This window comes from Colletotrichum aenigma, assembly GCF_013390185.1.
Source record: "Colletotrichum aenigma strain Cg56 chromosome Unknown KSG_Cg56_contig09, whole genome shotgun sequence".
NCBI lineage: Eukaryota > Fungi > Ascomycota > Sordariomycetes > Glomerellales > Glomerellaceae > Colletotrichum > Colletotrichum aenigma.
The window spans coordinates 3387795-3405048 of NW_023500915.1; the positions used below are offsets into that span (position 1 = coordinate 3387795).

A 17254-nucleotide genomic window follows, 5' to 3' on the forward strand; every position below is an offset into this window, starting at 1 on the left:
AGGGATCAGGTCCAGGAGACGCCGGCGTGGGTGTGGTGGTCAATCAAGACTCAAGACCGTCAAGTCAGGACGGCGTCGAGAAATGGGAGATGGCCAGGAGCCAAGACGGATTGGCTTGGACTGACACAACTGTCGGACTGCGAGAGGGCTGCCGTTGGGTGTTGTCTTCCATGTGCTGTGCTGTGCTGTGCTGGCTGCTTGCTCATTGCTCAACCGTCAGGTAGACGATGATGGATACACACTATCAGAGACCGCGTATTCGATTAAATACGTACACTTGCCACAATAGTCAGGTGTAGATTCTGTGCTTCTACCACGGACTCGCCGCCGCCAGCCATGGCAGCAGACAGAGACTGGCAGACGGTGGCAGCAAGCAAAAGTCTGTCAATCAATGACGATGACGGTCATGACGGCCAGCAATACGAATTGGCGGCTGTCAGTGGGTTGAATTGACTTCGGTCCATCTGCATCTGATCCCCGTCTGAGAGCCTGCCTCCCTGCTCGCCTTGCTTCGCTACCCCTTTCTCGACTCCAGGCATTGTTTTTTTTAACTGCCGACTCTGGACCGTTCTGTCGCTTCCTGATAGAGAAAGCAAACCCTGCGGCCAACATGATAGAAAATCTCGAGCAATGATGGAATCGCGATGGGATGGTGGATGGCAGTGGTCACGGCCGAAGAGAAACCAGGACCCATTGGGCAATGCCAATAATTGTCCTGCTTCCCACCGTTCTGGCGAGATTTGAACGTCTTGGTTTCTGGCCTAGCTCCGTCTATCGGGAGCCACTTTGGTGCGTCCAGGGGCAAGGGGTTGAGATGAAGAGTGGAGGGTGGGGTGCCGCGCTAGCAGAAAAGAGGGTGTGGCTGTCGCAAAGATGAATAGGAACAGGCACAGGCACAAGCACAACAGAAGTCCAGACAGACACAAACCTGCTGAACAAAGGTCGCTGTGGTGTCAATGCTAGGCCTCAAAGTCAATGGGCAGGGCAACAGTCAGCCAAAACTCTTTTTTTTTTTTTTTTTTTTTCTCGCTGCAGTTGACTGACTTGACAACCGTAAGGTATCCTACATAGGACGAACTGCAGTGACGAGGTGAAAAGAGGAGTCGAGACTTTTCCGTGCAGGAATTTCAACACGCGGGCCATCGTCATAAAACTACATTGCTCCTGTACGACGCAGCAACTTACGACGAAAAATCTAGTCAATGCACAATCGACCGACGGGCCCGGAACCAAACCTTGAACTTATTGATTTCTTGTGCAGGCTATTCGCCCATCTTCGACCACAACACACCGACAGCGACCAGAAAAACAAATAACAGCAATCAAGACGCTGGTCGCCTCCACCGATCGCTGTCTGTACCTTACATGAATTGCAACATCGTTCCCTGTATCAGTAGGGACCAGCATCCATATCAGAAGAATGGAGGAAAGCTAAGGACCGACGGACTCTTCGCCGCTCCAGTTATCCGCAGTTTTCTTGGACAGCGACTGGCGGCTCTCAAACACAAACCTTGCCAAGGTCAGACGCGATGGACAAGCTGGACTGGCCGGGTGCCCACTGCTGGCCACTCTGAGACTCTGGCACTGCTGCCAGAGGGGGTCGGCTGCGCCTGAGGCCCCATCAGACGCACATTGCCTGCGCCGGGACTTCCTCTCCAGCTTCAAAAGTGTCACAAACAGCTTGAACCAAGGACTCCCCCCAATCCACCCTTCTTCCCATTCCAGTACCAATCAAGACCGAGGCTGCCGAGCCAGGCCTCTTCTGGCAATCAATCTGCGGTTCGACCTTTCCTCGAGTCTACACCCCTGCCCGCCTACCGCCGTTCTGCGCGCCGCCGCTCGATGGGCCAATCGACCACAACAGCAAGCAGCCCCGAAACCTGTCGCTCGAATCATCGAACAAAAGCCCAGCGAACCGTCCATCCCCATGATCCATCGTTGATCCCGTCGGCCTCCATCCTGGTTAGAGGCCGTCGAATTTCGAAAAATGGTGTCAAACCTGCGCCAAGTACAGTGCAACTGCCAGCAACTACCGGCCGCCGCGGATAGGACCGGGCAAGCTGAATAAAAACCGCCCGTTCGCTAACACAACAACCTTCAACAATTCATCCACAAAATGTTTCATCTTGTCGCCAGTCTGCCGTTTTGATTGATTAGACCATCATTTCAGGGCTGCCAGCACCACATTCACCCGCGGCACTCGATGACGCAGTTGCTCGGCCATCCGAATGGCGATGGGCAGAAGCCGTGGCCTGGAACTGCAGCTGGAAGACGAGGGTTCGCAAAGAAGCAAGTTCTGTAACGGAATTCAAATATCGGCTCAATCTACATACGGTCGGCTCCAAACCAGCACAAGCAACCGTTCGCACATTATCAAATCATGGATTGCGACCTCCCCGGCCCTGCTCATAAAACCGGCCCCCGGGACACCACCAACAACAGCAGAAGAAAAAAGTTGGTTCGAAGGCTGTGCTGATAGCGCGACGCGTCCGACAGGAACTTGGAGACCCGGAACACTTTGCGCTGCAGGTTGTCATTCGTTCAGATGCAGCGCTGCCACTGCGGGAAGTCAGTGTGGGCGGGCCGGGGTCCGTCCGCTGCAGCTGGCATTCTGCACTTGAACGCCCTCCCTGGAACCAATGCCATCATGTATCCCATCGTCTGCGCTGCTGCAGTGTTGTCAGTCTATCCCATCTGCGGTGCAGCGACTGTGCATCGACTGTGCAGCAGTGAGGCGCTGGATGAGACGGCGTACATACCCGGCACCAACCACAGAAGCGATACGAGACCCCAAAACCACCGCTGCCAGCACCACACATCGCATTTTGTCGCTGATTTTCGCGTCACTAGCCACTTCAACACGCTTCTTTCGGCGACGCTAAAACTGTCCAAGAACGCGCCAGCGCGCATCTCGATTCTCAGCAGCGAGCCCGGCATATCTCTTGCGAAGAGGCGGCTGAGCGCTGACGACAATATCGCCTCCCACTTGCCCGTCCATGTCTAGCTGATGAGGGTCGGCCCACGTACCATGGAAGTTTGCCCTGACTTTTCAGCAGCTCACGACAGCGCTCCTGTCTCTGAATGGCTGGACCAACGGCTACCTCCCGGCCGTGTTCCTCCACAACGCCGTGCCGAGACCGTGGTTCAGAACTCCATTGACTCGTCCATGGCATTCTCTTCGTTCTGCTGCCATTCCGCCCCGGCGCCAAGTGCCCGCCAGTCACCCGTCTGTCTAGTATGTCTTGCTTGTCGAAATTCGCCTCTTAGCCTCTGCGCCATTGCAAGCCAGCATCCGATATTGCCATCCGAATACAGGATGTCGGATTGGCAGAAGCAGCAGATCCAGCGGAAAATAAACATGGACGAGATTGCGCCGCTGCAACCCATTATAATACCACATGCCAGTCTTCCTTTTCGATATCTTCTTGCCTTGGCCTCGCAGCATCTTCAAAGATTGCTGATGCCGTGGCTGTCACTAGCGCCACGCCTTCTCTTTCCCCCCCAGGCCCCCCGGCTTATCCGCGTTCATCCTGGCTCCCCCAATCTCGCAGGCGCTGCAGGGGTGTCTGCCACAGCTTCCAGGCTTTTTGGTGGCTCTGCCGTGGCTGCCGTTCCTGGCAACCGTCAACGGCACGAACGGCTCTGGCCAAATAGATGCCCTGGAGATTTCCGTACAAGAGACCTGCATAGTTGATCCTGCGGGCCTCAGCCCCAGGTAACTGCGTTATATAAGCTGCGTGGTTCAAAAAAGAGACTTTCTGAGACTAATTAATAGGGTACTTATAGTAGCTATACTACTATAAATCCTCCTACGCTTCATACTACTATATCTTAGCTAATAGGGCTATTTACTATACTAACGTTATTAGTATCTCTATTAATATAATATCTAAAGCTTAATATAAAATACTATTATTAATTACTATGAGTATAGTTTTAAAAACTTGCTATATATAAATAATATATAGCTAGTTTATTATTAAGTTTCTTAGAAACTATATATAGCTTAATAAGCTAAGCTAAACTCTTTAATAATAGTTTATTTTATTATTTATTAAGATTAGTTTATCTATTCTTTTAAAGCTAATATCCCTCTTAATAATATATATATAGAAACGAGGATACTATTAGAAATTAGGATTATATAGATAGCTAGCTATAACTATCTCTATATTATGAATATTAGTAGGGTTAAGTTAAGCTATCTTAGAAGAGATTAATAAAGATATTATTATAGAGAGGTTAACGTCCCTATAGCTAGCTATAACTATCTCTATATTATGAATATTAGTAGGGTTAAGTTAAGCTATCTTAGAAGAGATTAATAAAGATATTATTATAGAGAGGTTAACGTCCCTATAGCTAGCTGTTAGTTTTATAGCTATATTAATCGTTGTTTTTTAAGTTATCTATAACCTTAAGAGATAAGGCTAAATAGTAGTACATCTGTTAATGCCTTAAAGCTTATTAGTAAAAAAAATAAAAAAAATCTCTTTTTAGAACACTAAAAAACTGGGTAATAAAACCAAAACCAAAGACCTGCACAGTTGATCTTCCTTCGCGGCTGATCTATATCGCGACTGGCTATTCCTACCGGCGAAATCTGGTACTGAGTCTCGTTCTCAGACGACGGTGCGGCAGATCGTCTCGGGGCCCTCATCTCAGTGATCTCACAGTCATAAGTCGCTCTCTCTATTGGTAGCCTCGTCCAGGCCTGGAAACACCAAACAATGGACAGGCCTTACCCTGCGGCCTCTGACGCAATTGTCGGATATTTTGGTAGACATGTTCGAACCGCAGCAGCTATTATGCCCAAGCCAACGAACGACGAGTTCATCCTGCGACAAGACTTCAAACATAGACATCCTTGGCTGACGCTCACCGGGCTCAGCTCTCTTGTACGCAGTAAATGATGTTATTCGCGGCTAGCCCGCGTGGGGATGCACTTCTCCAATTCCTGCCACGAGCCGCCATTTTCGTGCCTTTATCCGGGCCGCGGCAGCTATATGCCGTTGCCCTTCCGCACGTGCGATGCTATTTGTTTGCGGCGCTCGTGCAGTGCGCCGTTCAAGCCGCAACCCGCCTCGCAAACTTCACACACAACTGCGCCGATTGCAGTCTGGGGTTGAGAGTCGTTGAGAGGTGTGGCCTGCTGACTCGGGAAAAAAGACCCTGGGCTGCAAGGCTAATTCTGACTGTCACGCGAGGAGGCTAGGTGATGTCCAAAAGCTTGTTTACATCGGGAACCCAACTTCGCCAAAGATTAACATGGGTTGACACCTATACGAACAGAGTTGTCCGTCAGTCCGCTCAACTCAATCCCAAAAAGCTAAGATGACTCGGGTCCCTCAGCCTTGGAAGATCACTTCGACGATTTCCGCCTCCCGTTTTTGGGTCCAGGACAGGAAGATCAGAGCCAGAAATTCTTGTATTAACGGGACTTCGTATTGCTGAACAACTCCACACAAGTCAAATTATGGCATCCGCAACTGGAGATGAACACAGCGAGACGACCCGAGCTTGGGGTTAATATTGACGGGGAAAGAGAAAGCTTGACGGGCAGAGCTAGCTACCTTACTCCAGCGTGCTTATATCGGTCTCCTCCACCCGCCACATGTACCACATAAAGACGCTCCGGTACGGCGCGAACGGGGTCGCCATCTCGGCCATCTCCCTCTCGCTCATGTACTTCCACTTGCCGCCCTTGGCCTTCAGCTTAGCCACGTCGCGGCCGACGAACGCCGCCATGCCCCTCTGCACGCCGAGATCGCCCAGCGAGAAGACGTCCATCCTCTTGAGCCCGAAGCAGGCGAACATCTCGACGGACCACAGCCCCAACCCGCGAACCGCAATGAGCTTGTCCCGGACCTCCTCGTAGGGTGCTTCCGCCAGCATCGTGGCCGTCAGCTCGCCGCTCGCGAACTTCTCGGCCAGCCCCTTTACGTACTCTGCCTTGCGCTGCGACAGCCCGGCGGTGCGCAGACGCTCGATGGAGGTAGGGGCTACTTCTGAGGGCTGGGGGAACTTCTTCTTGGGCTTCTCCGCCTCCCCGGTGTCTTCGTCGGAGAAAAGCGCGATGAATTTGTTCTTGATGGATCTAGCAGCGGCGCCTGACACTTGCTGCGAGATGATACCGCTGCAGAGGCTTTCAAAGGGGTCAATCTTCTCAGCCAGTCCTTCCGGCGAGAAGACGCGGCAGTAGTTCTTCTCAATCAGCGGCTTCATGCGGGGATCGACCTCGATGAGATGACGGCACGCCTCCTCCAGGATGTTGGCCGTCGTCGTCCGCTTCCCAGTGGCCGGAGCGTTAGCTGCCTTGGTTGGTGACGGTGCTTCGATGGGATCAGAGGCGAGCACCCGCGAGGTCTCGGGCGATATGACCGGCGCATTGGTCGTCTTCGGGTCCGCCAGCCTGTTGACCGCCCTCGACCTGGGCTTCGCGGTGCCGTTCATCCTCTCGGCAATGATACCCACCACGCTCGGCGTGGGCGTTATCGGGGGCGGCAGCACGGGGGTGACCGGAGCCGCGGCGGTCTTCGAGGCCCGCTTTCGCGGAGGGGTGACCGGATCCGAGGACGGAGCTACTGCATCCGTAAATGCTGCTACGGGTGTCTTCCTCTTGCGGCTCTGATTGGGCGAGGGCTTGACTGCAGGTGGCGAGAGCTTTACATCTGGCTGAGCGCTGAGCCGCGCCGAGCGTCGAGTCGCCATGGTTCGTGATGTCTTTGACCACAAGTATAACCCGGAGTGATTTTGTAAGGAGTTGGGATTTCTTGCGGTAAGTTGTAGACGGCCAGAGGTAAGGGCCGAGTTGCGAGGTGAAGATATCAAAAGACCGGTTGCCGGTGCAAGTTGGCCAGAGTTCGGTGAGCAACGGGGCAGGCACAGCTTCATTCGAGGGCCATTGGCTTCAGCTCAGGAGATTGTGAGAGCGTGAGCACGATACTCTTTCCACAGGTCAACATCAGACGGCGAGGGAAAACGTGCGATGGTGCGGAAAAGACAATTTGGTCTGCGGTCATGTCGTTGTCATTCACAGCAATGGAGATGGCGAACAGATTCAGCCGCTACGCCCTTGCTTTGTCATCAGAGGTTTTGGGGTAAGAGCCAAGTGAGGTAGGTTACCGACGACAGCACTTGCCTTGGGAAGGTAAACCTGTCTGCCTCATTTGCTGACAGGCAGACGCATGGCTTACCTAATCCCGTCCGATGGATGTCACGCTAGAATAGGTACAGAGCAGAAGGTTGTTCACGGTCGTTTTCTCAGCTTGGATCTTGACGTGCCTTTTGTTCAGAGTCTCCGATATGGGTGGTGATGTGATCAGGAAACACGCATATCGGCTCGCACTTTATCCGTATCGGGAGTTCCGATTTCCATCGTCCGTCTACCAAGTAGAAGAAATTGCCTTTCCCGGGGAGGAACCTACATGATGAATTTTGGTACCAATAGAGGAGACCTTTTTCCACATTTTCCACCATCGCGGACCTGTCGATGTATGTGGCATGTTGCTATATTTATTAAGGACGATGGATCGACGTCAATCGGCCGCGCCGGCTGTTGGGGACTACTTGCGGGGAGCGGTATCCGTGTCCGCAGCCGGGTCCGCCGCTGGCTGCAGGTCCTTTGGGTGTCGATACCAAGGAATTACGAACTTGCGTGGGGGAAAGGGTAGCCACTCCGCTCGTGTTCAAGTCCTGCAATGCATTGCAATGCGACCACACTGTCTGATATGATCCGGTTGGGTGATCAAATGATATCGAGTTTTGCCTCTCGTCTGGTTTCTTTCCCCTCACGGCTGTCGTTGTAACCTGGTGTGCAGCAGCAGCATGATTGTCGACGAACGGAAATGTGGGGGAGGAGGAAGCCCCGGTCGTCGTCATGCTCTCTGATGATGGCGGATGACGACGACTTTTTGCATTCGCTTCAGCGTACGGATATCTGCTCCATCTTTCAACGGGGGCTCTGGAGGCCCGGGAACTACTGGAGAGCGATGGAGAAGCATTGTTCCTCCCGCTGTCTGTGTCCTAGAGTCCAGCCGCAAGCAATTGTTTGGTAGAAGGGGGGAGTCGTCAGGCCACGGCAGGAGATGACAGATGTTTCTCCAGTTTTCTTCTTTTTTGGTGGTGACGCGAGTGATATGGGTGGCATTGTGGCGATCGCGTGCGTGTCGCGCGTGGGAAAGAGTGTGGGATTGGAGATTTTAATCATGATCCTTGACTGGCTGGTCAGTGTGTTCTTCCTCCCCCTCTCGCTTCGTGTGGCTTTCGACTGCTTGCTTGGCTGGCTGCGCCCAGTGCCAATGTGTTCCCCTTTTTTGATCGTCATGTTTTCTCTCTCTGAGACTGCCTAGAAATGAAATCTGGGCTGCAGCTTTGAGGGGTTCTCATTAGGTCATTAGCACACGCAGAAAGAGATAAATGTCTTGACCTCCCTTTACTCGCATCGTAGATACAGTAGTGCGGCATGCACGAAGAGCTTGAACGGTGAAATGTGCCGTGCCACAAGCGACAAGCGAGTGGCCAAGGTAATGTTAAAAAGAACAGCAAGGCCAGGCATCGGGGAAGCGCTTCCTGCGATGGTATGTGGTGCCGTAACATCGGATATTGGAAGAAGCAAGGGTGGAGCTGATGCTCTGCGCCCAGGCCCAGGTATCGAATGCCACGGCGCCATTTGGGAAAGCTATGCCAGGGAAGACGGAGGAGAATTCTGTGCCGCTGTATTTATTCTTCATGCCGATTTTTAATATTGCGTAGCAACCCGAGTTTGATTTGAGTGTCCCCTTGGACCCTGAAGATGGAGGGCGAACGGGCTGGTAGATGGCGTGCGCTTTTCGAGCTTCGTCCTTCTTTCGATGCTGCGACGATCCAGATCCTTTGAGCTGGTCTGACCACGATGGACGATTCCATGGGCGTCTGTGATCTGTGGTGCTGAGGGGAGGGGGCGCGGACTCCCCTCGGCCGGGCCATTCTTTCTGTCTCCTTCTCCCGCGGCCCCCCCTGGAGAACACTGGGGTAGGCCTGCAAGTCTTTATCCTCTCCCGTCAGATAACCATTCCTTGGCGGGCGCTGAGGTGTCTTCAGCTGATTCTCGACCATTCGCCATTGGCGACGAGGACGACGACGGGATCACACAACGATCCTGGCGATTCCTTCAGGCTGACAGACTGATGGAACTGCTGTCGATGTCGCTTATGGCTTCGAGCAACGCTGAGCGCTGGGTGGTTGATGCTGGAAAAGGGGATGAGGATGGGCTGGGATGAGATACGGGCATGGAGCAAGGAAGCTTGGAACGGGGGGAGATCCAACAGGCGCAGCAGTCCAGCCCCAAGTTCCAACGTCGTTGATCCTGGCTTTTTCGCGCTGTTGGCAGGACGGGATCAAATATGTCCTGCAAATTATCCCCAATGGCGAGCTGCACGCCTGGAAGCAGCAGAGCACCAAAGCACCTCCCGAGGTCCCCCTCTGTCGCTGGGCGCGCGGAGGGAGGTACCGCGAGGTTCCGGCGCAGTCTCTCCTCTTTCCGAGTCCAGAAGCGCTTGGCAACTGAGGCAATCTCGCCAACCGCTACCTCGAGCTCTGAATCGATACTTTGCGATACTTGTCAAGCCTGAATAAACTTTTCGGAGCATCACCATTGGCTGCGTCTTCGTATTCTCCCGCTCTGCGAACCGCGGGCTGCAGCTTCTGTGCATCCGTTCAGAGGTAACTGAGGTACCTACCCTGGGCTGGGCTCGCTGCCAGCTTACCTTAGCAGCTTCCTTACTAAGGCTCCCGTACTTGGCAGAAGAGGTCCTTCAGTGACGGAGGGCATCTGTCCTATGCCTGTGACACCTGTAATCTGTGCTCTGTGCCTGCCTAGCTTCTGCGCATCCGTACTTGCATGTACCTCCTCCCCCTCTGACTGGCCTGTCTCCTTCACCCTCACCATCCCAAGCCTGCCTCGACCTTGCCTCTCGCCTTAGCCTATCCCATCCAAGCCTGCCACACCAAGGTCTGTCCTCCCGGTCGACCCTTTTTTTTTTTTCGGGGGGGCTCCTTTGGCGTGGCTCCTTTCCCAATTCCCTCCCCTTCCCGCTGGGCTTACCCGAACGTCCCTCGTTCTTGTTCTCGACAAAAACTCTGGCCGAAACCATAGTGCTTCTTCAAAGAAAGCCAGGCGAAGACAAGAGGATCCCCGGTTGAAAGAGCAGACTCCCCAAACTCTCTTCTCACCAACAACGCGCGACGACAACCACACGTCCAAACACCGACAAACCGCGGAATACCCATCTCTTATCAATTCCAATCGAGATTCGACTTTCGCCCAGCACCACCACCAGCCTTGGCCCACCCCCTTCTGTGAGCCTGCTGTGCTGCCACGACTGCTATCTATCGGACGACACGAAACCGCCCAATCAACCACCTCCCTTGCCCGACTCGAACTTGATCGACTCGGACCTCGTTTTTGGGGAGGCTCGTGTCACCCTTCTGCTCCGCGCGAACCTACATCACCGCCGAAGCCGCCGCTACCATCCGCGATATACTTCGCCAATACCAAGGCCGTCTGCGACCACAACGACGACTTCGACGACACCAGTAACTCTTCGCACCTCGTCAAACCTCGACGAAGCTGCCATTTGGGACGCCTGCCGTGCCAAACAGATACACGACCTTTTTTTCTTTGTAAACATAGGTTTTTAGGGTGGTGTTCCAGGGCCACCCCCCATTTCTATAGGAGCCATGCTTCTCCCCAAAGGCGGTATCAACTGGAAGTCAGCCCAGGCCAGACTACCTCCCACGAGAGCGATATGGGCCATCGTCACCAAGACGCGCTTCCTTCTCCTGCTCGCCCTCACGGGCATGATTCTGCTGCTATGGCGCGGCATTCGCACGTCAGCTTCTGAGATGCAGAGGTATGTCTTTCGCGCCTTGGCAGTCAGCGCTTCGTTGGGTTGTGCGAAAAAAAAAATCGCCTGCTTCCGCGATGCGCTGCGCCGGAATTGTACCCGACGAAAGCCTGCTAACATATGATGCCCGCAAATAGCTTCTACTGCTGGGGCCCCGCGAAACCCCCCATGGAGATGTCGCTCAATGAGCAAGCTTCGTGGGCTGGCCACCTACAGACCCCCGTCATCTTCAACCACCACGAGCCCCTGGAGATCAACCACACCTCCATCCAACACGTCGACCTCAACCCCATCAAGTCCACCCGCAAGGCCGTCAACAACGAGGAGCGCGTCCTGATCCTTACCCCTCTCAAGGACGCCGCCCCTTACCTGTCCAAATACTTCGAGCTGATTGCTGAGCTTACCTACCCCCACCACCTGATCGACCTCGCTTTCCTGGTCGGCGATTCCAAGGATGATACTCTCGCAGTCCTGGCCTCTGAACTGGATCGCATCCAGCGCCGCCCTGACAAGATCCCCTTCAACAGCGCTATGGTTGTCGAGAAGGACTTTGGCTTCGAGCTTAGCCAGAGCGTTGAGGAGCGCCACTCTTTCAAGGCTCAGGGTCCCCGAAGGAAGGCCATGGGTCGCGCCCGCAACTACCTCCTGTCCGCTGCCATGAAGCCAGAGCACTCCTGGATCTACTGGCGCGACGTCGACATCGTAGACAGCCCCAAGAAGATTCTTGAGGACTTCATTGCCCACGACACCGATATCCTTGTTCCCAGTCAGTATGCCCTAATGTTGCTGAGGAATGCATGCAGCTAACTCTGCGATAGACATTTGGTTCCACCGATACCGCGATGGCCGTGACATTGAGGGGCGTTTTGACTACAACTCTTGGGTTGAGTCTGACAAGGGTCGCAGACTATCGGCTTCCCTTGACAAGGATGTCGTCCTCGCTGAGGGTAAGAATCTTGAATCTCTAAAGTTAGCACCAAGCTTACAATTACATAGGTTACAAGGAGTATGATACTGGCCGCAGATATATGGCCAAGGAGGGCGACTGGCGCAACAATAAGGATGAAGAGCTCGACCTCGATGGCATTGGCGGCGTGAACATTCTCGTGAAGGGAGATGTCCACAGATCAGGTTGGTCTTTACGCGTCTTTGACAATGGCAATCGCTAACCAGCCCAGGAATCAACTTCCCATGCTACGCCTTCGAGAACCAGGCCGAGACGGAAGGATTTGCCAAGATGGCCAAGCGTGCCGGTTACCGAGTTGTCGGTCTGCCGAATTACGTCGTCTGGCATATCGATACTGAGGAGAAGCCTGGAAACGCATGATTCTAGCGTGATCTGCATTTTCAACGTTCTTCTCTTCGCATGTACGACTTTTTTCTCCGACTAATCCGCGGAATGCGGGTGACGGAACACGGCGCTGTATGACCACGTAACGATACACACACACGGTACTCAGGAGCTTTCCACGGAAAGAAGCATTTTCCGACGCCAGCCCAGAAGCTCGTTCAGGCTTTGGACGGCTGGTGGGAGGCACAGGTCTTGGTCAGATGCTCTGAATCCTCACATGTTCGACTTTCCGCTGCCCATATATCCAACTACCAAAAACACCCCATTCTCTCTCTCTCTCTCTCTCTTTGGCTCGGCATGGATTCCTTGACACGGCCAGGAAATACGAAAAGAAATTCGAAGGAATCGATGAAGCGGCTTGGTGCACTTTTGGTCGGAGAAAAACAGGCGATACATACCGCATCGAAAGGGAGGTTGTTTCGCTGTAATAATAGACTTGGTTATATCACCTGCTAGCATAGGGCAGGGAGGGGAAGATCATGGTTGTGCGTTCCCATTACAGGAAGGGAAAGAGTCCATTATACGGCCTCTGAATATTGGACCCGGGTGATGAAAGTGGCGTCGCAAATGGGAGGGAGGGGGGCCCGCTTGGTGACAGTTTTCTCTATGAATGAAGTGTGATATCTAGGGTATGAGGAAACTCGGGAGTTCAAAGAGGCGTAATTGATACATTTTGTTTTGTCTCCAACGCGTTTCTTGATCAATTTGGCGGGAAGTGGCAGTGAAGCATGCGTAGTTGTCGTTTATTGACTGGGTCTCTATCTAGTTATGTCCGTCGTTGCGTGTGGCCGATGGAGTGGTGAGAGCCCACTCAGAACTACAAACGATCTTGCTCGTGGAGGCGTACCTAGATACATCACGTAGAGGGTTAGTCCGCTGACCAGAGTACCACAACTTCCCCTCTCGCAAATTTGGAAATGTCAAGGTGTGTATATATAGACGTGATATTTCGGTTTTTGATTTTCCTTCTGTCAAATCAACTCTGCCCTCTTTGATATGCGTTCAGAGTTGCCACGTATTTACGAGAGGTGTTGACCTATAGACTTTATTGCGTAGGCTAGCATTCTATCTTGTTTATTTTGTGGCAAAAGATGCGATTGTGTATTCGGGCTTCTGAATATATGGGCAGAGACGGCGACAGAGAACGAGGGAGTTTTGGGTTTCTGCAGACTCTGTGAAGGTACATACCAGTTTTTGACAGATGGCGTGGGGCGAAGAGATGGATATGCTGCTCGGGAGTTTTTTTCCGACAGACATCTTCAAGACCGTGAAATTGGCGGTGCAGAGCCGAGGTCTTTCAACACTATGGAGGCTTGGTTGAGAGGTATCAAGCAGCAATAACAGAGCAGGTTGATGAATGATCTGTAGAGGTAAGACTCGTCCTGAGTGTCGACTTGAAGCGGGAAACAAGCTGCCGGCGGGTGTACCGATGGTTGTGGACTTGATGTACTTGTTTAAATACATTGGAGAAGTGTAGGTACCGTTCTAAAAACAACACACAATGCATTGCGGTTCTCATATTGTCATAGCCAACATCTATGTGATGATCTCGAAGTATTGCTGGCGGTGTTGCTTGTCGAGAACGTACGTAGTTCATTCAGGAAATCGATGACGAAGTCTAAAAGACCTAGACACGCCTTCTCTTGTATCAAAGTAAATACACGGCTGGCGATGAGGGAGAGGGGGAAGGCTCGGGGGTTACGTCTGTCGATTGACATGAAATTATGGAATTTGAGGAGGACCTGGCACTCCCTTGGTTGAGGCAGTTGAAGAAGCGGGAAAACAACGAAACCAGCATTGCTGGCTTCGGTCCACACGAAAACACGAGTTTTAAATAGGTGAGGATGGCGTTCGCATATATGCGAATCCTAACTGGCACGTATAGTGCCAGAGGCATGAATATTCAAGAGCCTTTTCTTTAAAAAGGCACGCACGAGAAGCAATGATCTGATCCGGGCTGGAAATAAACAGGGAATGACGAACCCACTCGCTATCGAGTGATCTATCTAGTGGTATGTCTCCCCCTTGATGATAGTGCAACATGAAAATTACTACAGAGACCTCTCGAGCCTACAGACAAGTCATTCACGATAATTACTCATCGTGGTTGAATACTTCAAAGACGAGGATCATGGGGGATGATGAGAAAGAGACGTTCTGAGTGAGACCGAGGCGACAGAAAGGATGATGTGCGGAAAAGAGCGCGGCCCAAAGTAAGCTGTCGTTTCTGAACTGGAGTTGCAGTCGAGAGCCAACCACCTCGATATTTGGATCGCTACTCTTCACTTGCAACGATTGTGGATGAAGGATATTGTATGACATCTGCTACTTATAATATGTGAAAAACGAGGAGAAGGGCGTTGTCCTGCACCATCCCCCTTGACTATAAATGATCTCGTGGCGGGACGATTATTGTCAGGGAGCCCCTCTAGGAGCAACTCACCGACGAATGGCCATGGTGCTTGCTGGTACAGAGTGTCGGTGGCGGACCCCCTCAACCCACCAGTTCCTGTGGACGTATGGGAAGATATTCGTTGTAGCTCCGCCCCATAAGGAGACGTCTTACACTGTCCCTCTTTGCGGCAAGAATAAAACGCAAGAGCTGCGGACCAGGACATATAGAGCAAGGTTTAATGTGTAAAAGAACCGGTGGAAGAAGCAAGATGGCACTCTTTGTGCTAGATTATGTATTGCTATCAGCAAGTCTCGCTGGCTTCAAGCCAATTTGGCTTGTTCGATAGAAAGTAAGAGTACAGGGGCTTTCTCGATGTATATATACATTTGTAGAGTAATATGATGTAAACTGCTAGCACACAACTGGGCAATTTCGAGGGTCGTAGATTCAAACTGTTCGGCTCGCAAATAAACCGGTAAAGGCGCATTACTCAAGGACGTGACACCTAGATGCTTGTGGTCATACTTGAAAACAGCAACAACGCAGACCACTATATTTCCAATCAGCTGAATCATTACTGTTCTTTCAAATAACTGTCGAACCAACACAAGTAATCTCATACCAATCTTTAGCTATATATTTGTAGATACAACACAATGTTATAAGCTAAAGACGATGGAAGGTGATGGATAGGGACTCCAATGTGCGCTGCCTGGTGGCACAACTACGGCGTGGAGCTCTGCCCGTGACTGTCACGAGAAGCTCTTCAATACATGGAGTCACGCAATGCTACCAAAGAAGCTGCGTTCGAAGAACAAATCAGCATCAATTTAGGTTTGGAAGCTTTTCGTTATCTTAGAAGTTTGCTATTATATATATCATCCGTTGGTATGTGTCATGTGAGGCGATGATGCCAACTGAAGTGAATATACTGGATATCGTGATATATAGAACAGCTTCTTCCGGGTCACTGATGGCATGTCCAAGAAGCTGTATTGTGGATGTCCTTGCTGTGCACGGTATCCTTCGGGAGACGAACCTGTAGCCGCCTTGAATCTACTCGCAGGCAACCTTTAGCAAAGAGCCTCAGTTCGTGCTTCCAAACTTGGCTTCATGCCACTTTCTCTTTCGGTGTTTGGAAACCGCAATTGACCCTTCGTTTGAGCTCACCCTACCCCAGTCGATGGTTTTCAGGCGCAATACGTATATATCTCACTCAAGAGTTTATGATGTGAGATTCAAAACCACCCACAAATGTGTGTGTGTGTGGTCAAAAAACACCCCATGTTCTGCGCGGAAACGAACCTTTCGATGATTTTGTTAGCTATCCACAGTGCAGGCCGCCTTCCCATAGGTTCAAGCTCACGGATGGTGTTTAGATCCGTCTCCTGCTTATCCCATCGCAATCAGTGAACTGAACGACGACCGCGGACGACAGAGACCAAACTAGATGTGTTAAGTCGGCGTCCGTGCCTATAAACATTCTAGGCTTCTGCATGTTTGCGATGCTAACTTGCAGAGAATGACTATGAAGAAAGTACCCGACTCGTACATAAGAAGAACTTCTTCACCGTACTGGGAATGCCCACAACAAGGCAGAATATCTCCAAAGTAATCTTCGTGGTCCATAGGTATCCTACAGAGCGCCCTGAGACCCTTATCCCTCAAAGTTGAGATACAGAGGCAAGTCCCAGGTTGAAGCTGCTTACGAACAGTTTCGTCCATGAACATCTTCGGTACCTGACTTTCTTTGACTATTTTATTGGGATAACTCGAAGGCAGTGTCCCACATGTAGATTGAATACTATTAGAAAAGAGATCGTCGACATTTGATACATGGCGATTTGTAGACAACCCTAGATGTCATCACACAAACGGGTCAAAGTCCACTCTTTCTGGAACATGTGCGATAATCAATCAAAACCCTCTAGAGAGTAAATCTCTCTATTTATACCTTCCAAAATCCCTCCAAAAGACTTTACGCAAGCCACGCATCCCCCTTCAAAACCTCGCTCCAAACCTGCCCCTCCGCCCTCGTGAACCCCCGCGCCTCCTCCACATCCGCCGCGCCAAAGTTGCGCCCGTAGAGGTGCGGGAAGCACCCGCCGCCCGACGGCAGATCGTACCACTGGATACCCTTCTCTAGGGACGCGTAGGGCAGCTTGAGCAGGTAGAGCGTCGTGGCCGACGAGAAGAAGCGGTCCGCTGTTCCGAGGACCTTTTTTCGTGTCAGTGTTCAACTCTTTGCTTATCATCGCCCTCTATGTGTAAGATGCCAGAATGTGGGTTGGAATGGGCAAGGGGAAGAGATAGTACCTGTTCGGCGGTGCTCAGATGGATGAAGCCGTCGTTGCGGTCGAGGTCGGAGAGGGGGTACTCCTCCGGGAGCGGGGACGGCGGCGCCTCGGGGACGATTTTGTAGAGGTACTTTGGAAGAGTGGACGGGGCGGGCATTTTCGCGTTGGTTTACGGTGTGCCAGAGGAGAAAAGGGCAGATGTAACCTTTGACGAGGGGGAGCGGTAGGAAATGGCGTCGAGTGGTGAATGCCGGTGGGAGTTGAGATGCGTGATTGTGAGAGGTTTGCGTGCCCGCCTCTCACCTCATCCGCAACCCCACTTTCT

The 17254-nt window shown here is 52.0% G+C and overlaps 4 protein-coding genes across 4 annotated transcripts; 1 reads left to right on the top strand and 3 right to left on the bottom strand.

Annotated features, from left to right (window-relative positions):
* Positions 1-2541: 2541 nt before the first annotated feature.
* On the bottom strand, positions 2542-2937 carry CGCA056_v013585 (uncharacterized protein; the record flags this gene model as incomplete). Its single annotated transcript, XM_037328829.1, has 2 exons — positions 2542-2669; positions 2760-2937. 2 exons carry the CDS (start codon positions 2935-2937, stop codon positions 2542-2544), a joined length of 306 nt encoding a protein of 101 aa, XP_037173533.1.
* A 2637-nt stretch (positions 2938-5574) lies between these two features.
* MAG1 (DNA-3-methyladenine glycosylase) lies at positions 5575-6711 on the bottom strand (the record flags this gene model as incomplete). Its single annotated transcript, XM_037328830.1, has 1 exon — positions 5575-6711. One exon carries the CDS (start codon positions 6709-6711, stop codon positions 5575-5577), a length of 1137 nt encoding a protein of 378 aa, XP_037173407.1.
* A 4008-nt stretch (positions 6712-10719) lies between these two features.
* On the top strand, positions 10720-12213 carry ANP1-0 (Mannan polymerase II complex ANP1 subunit; the record flags this gene model as incomplete). Its single annotated transcript, XM_037328831.1, has 5 exons — positions 10720-10892; positions 11024-11652; positions 11705-11833; positions 11883-12017; positions 12065-12213. The coding sequence occupies 5 exons, from the start codon at positions 10720-10722 to the stop codon at positions 12211-12213; spliced, it is 1215 nt and encodes a 404-aa protein (XP_037173408.1).
* A 4397-nt stretch (positions 12214-16610) lies between these two features.
* On the bottom strand, positions 16611-17086 carry CGCA056_v013588 (uncharacterized protein; the record flags this gene model as incomplete). Its single annotated transcript, XM_037328832.1, has 2 exons — positions 16611-16850; positions 16949-17086. The coding sequence occupies 2 exons, from the start codon at positions 17084-17086 to the stop codon at positions 16611-16613; spliced, it is 378 nt and encodes a 125-aa protein (XP_037173412.1).
* Positions 17087-17254: the final 168 nt, after the last annotated feature.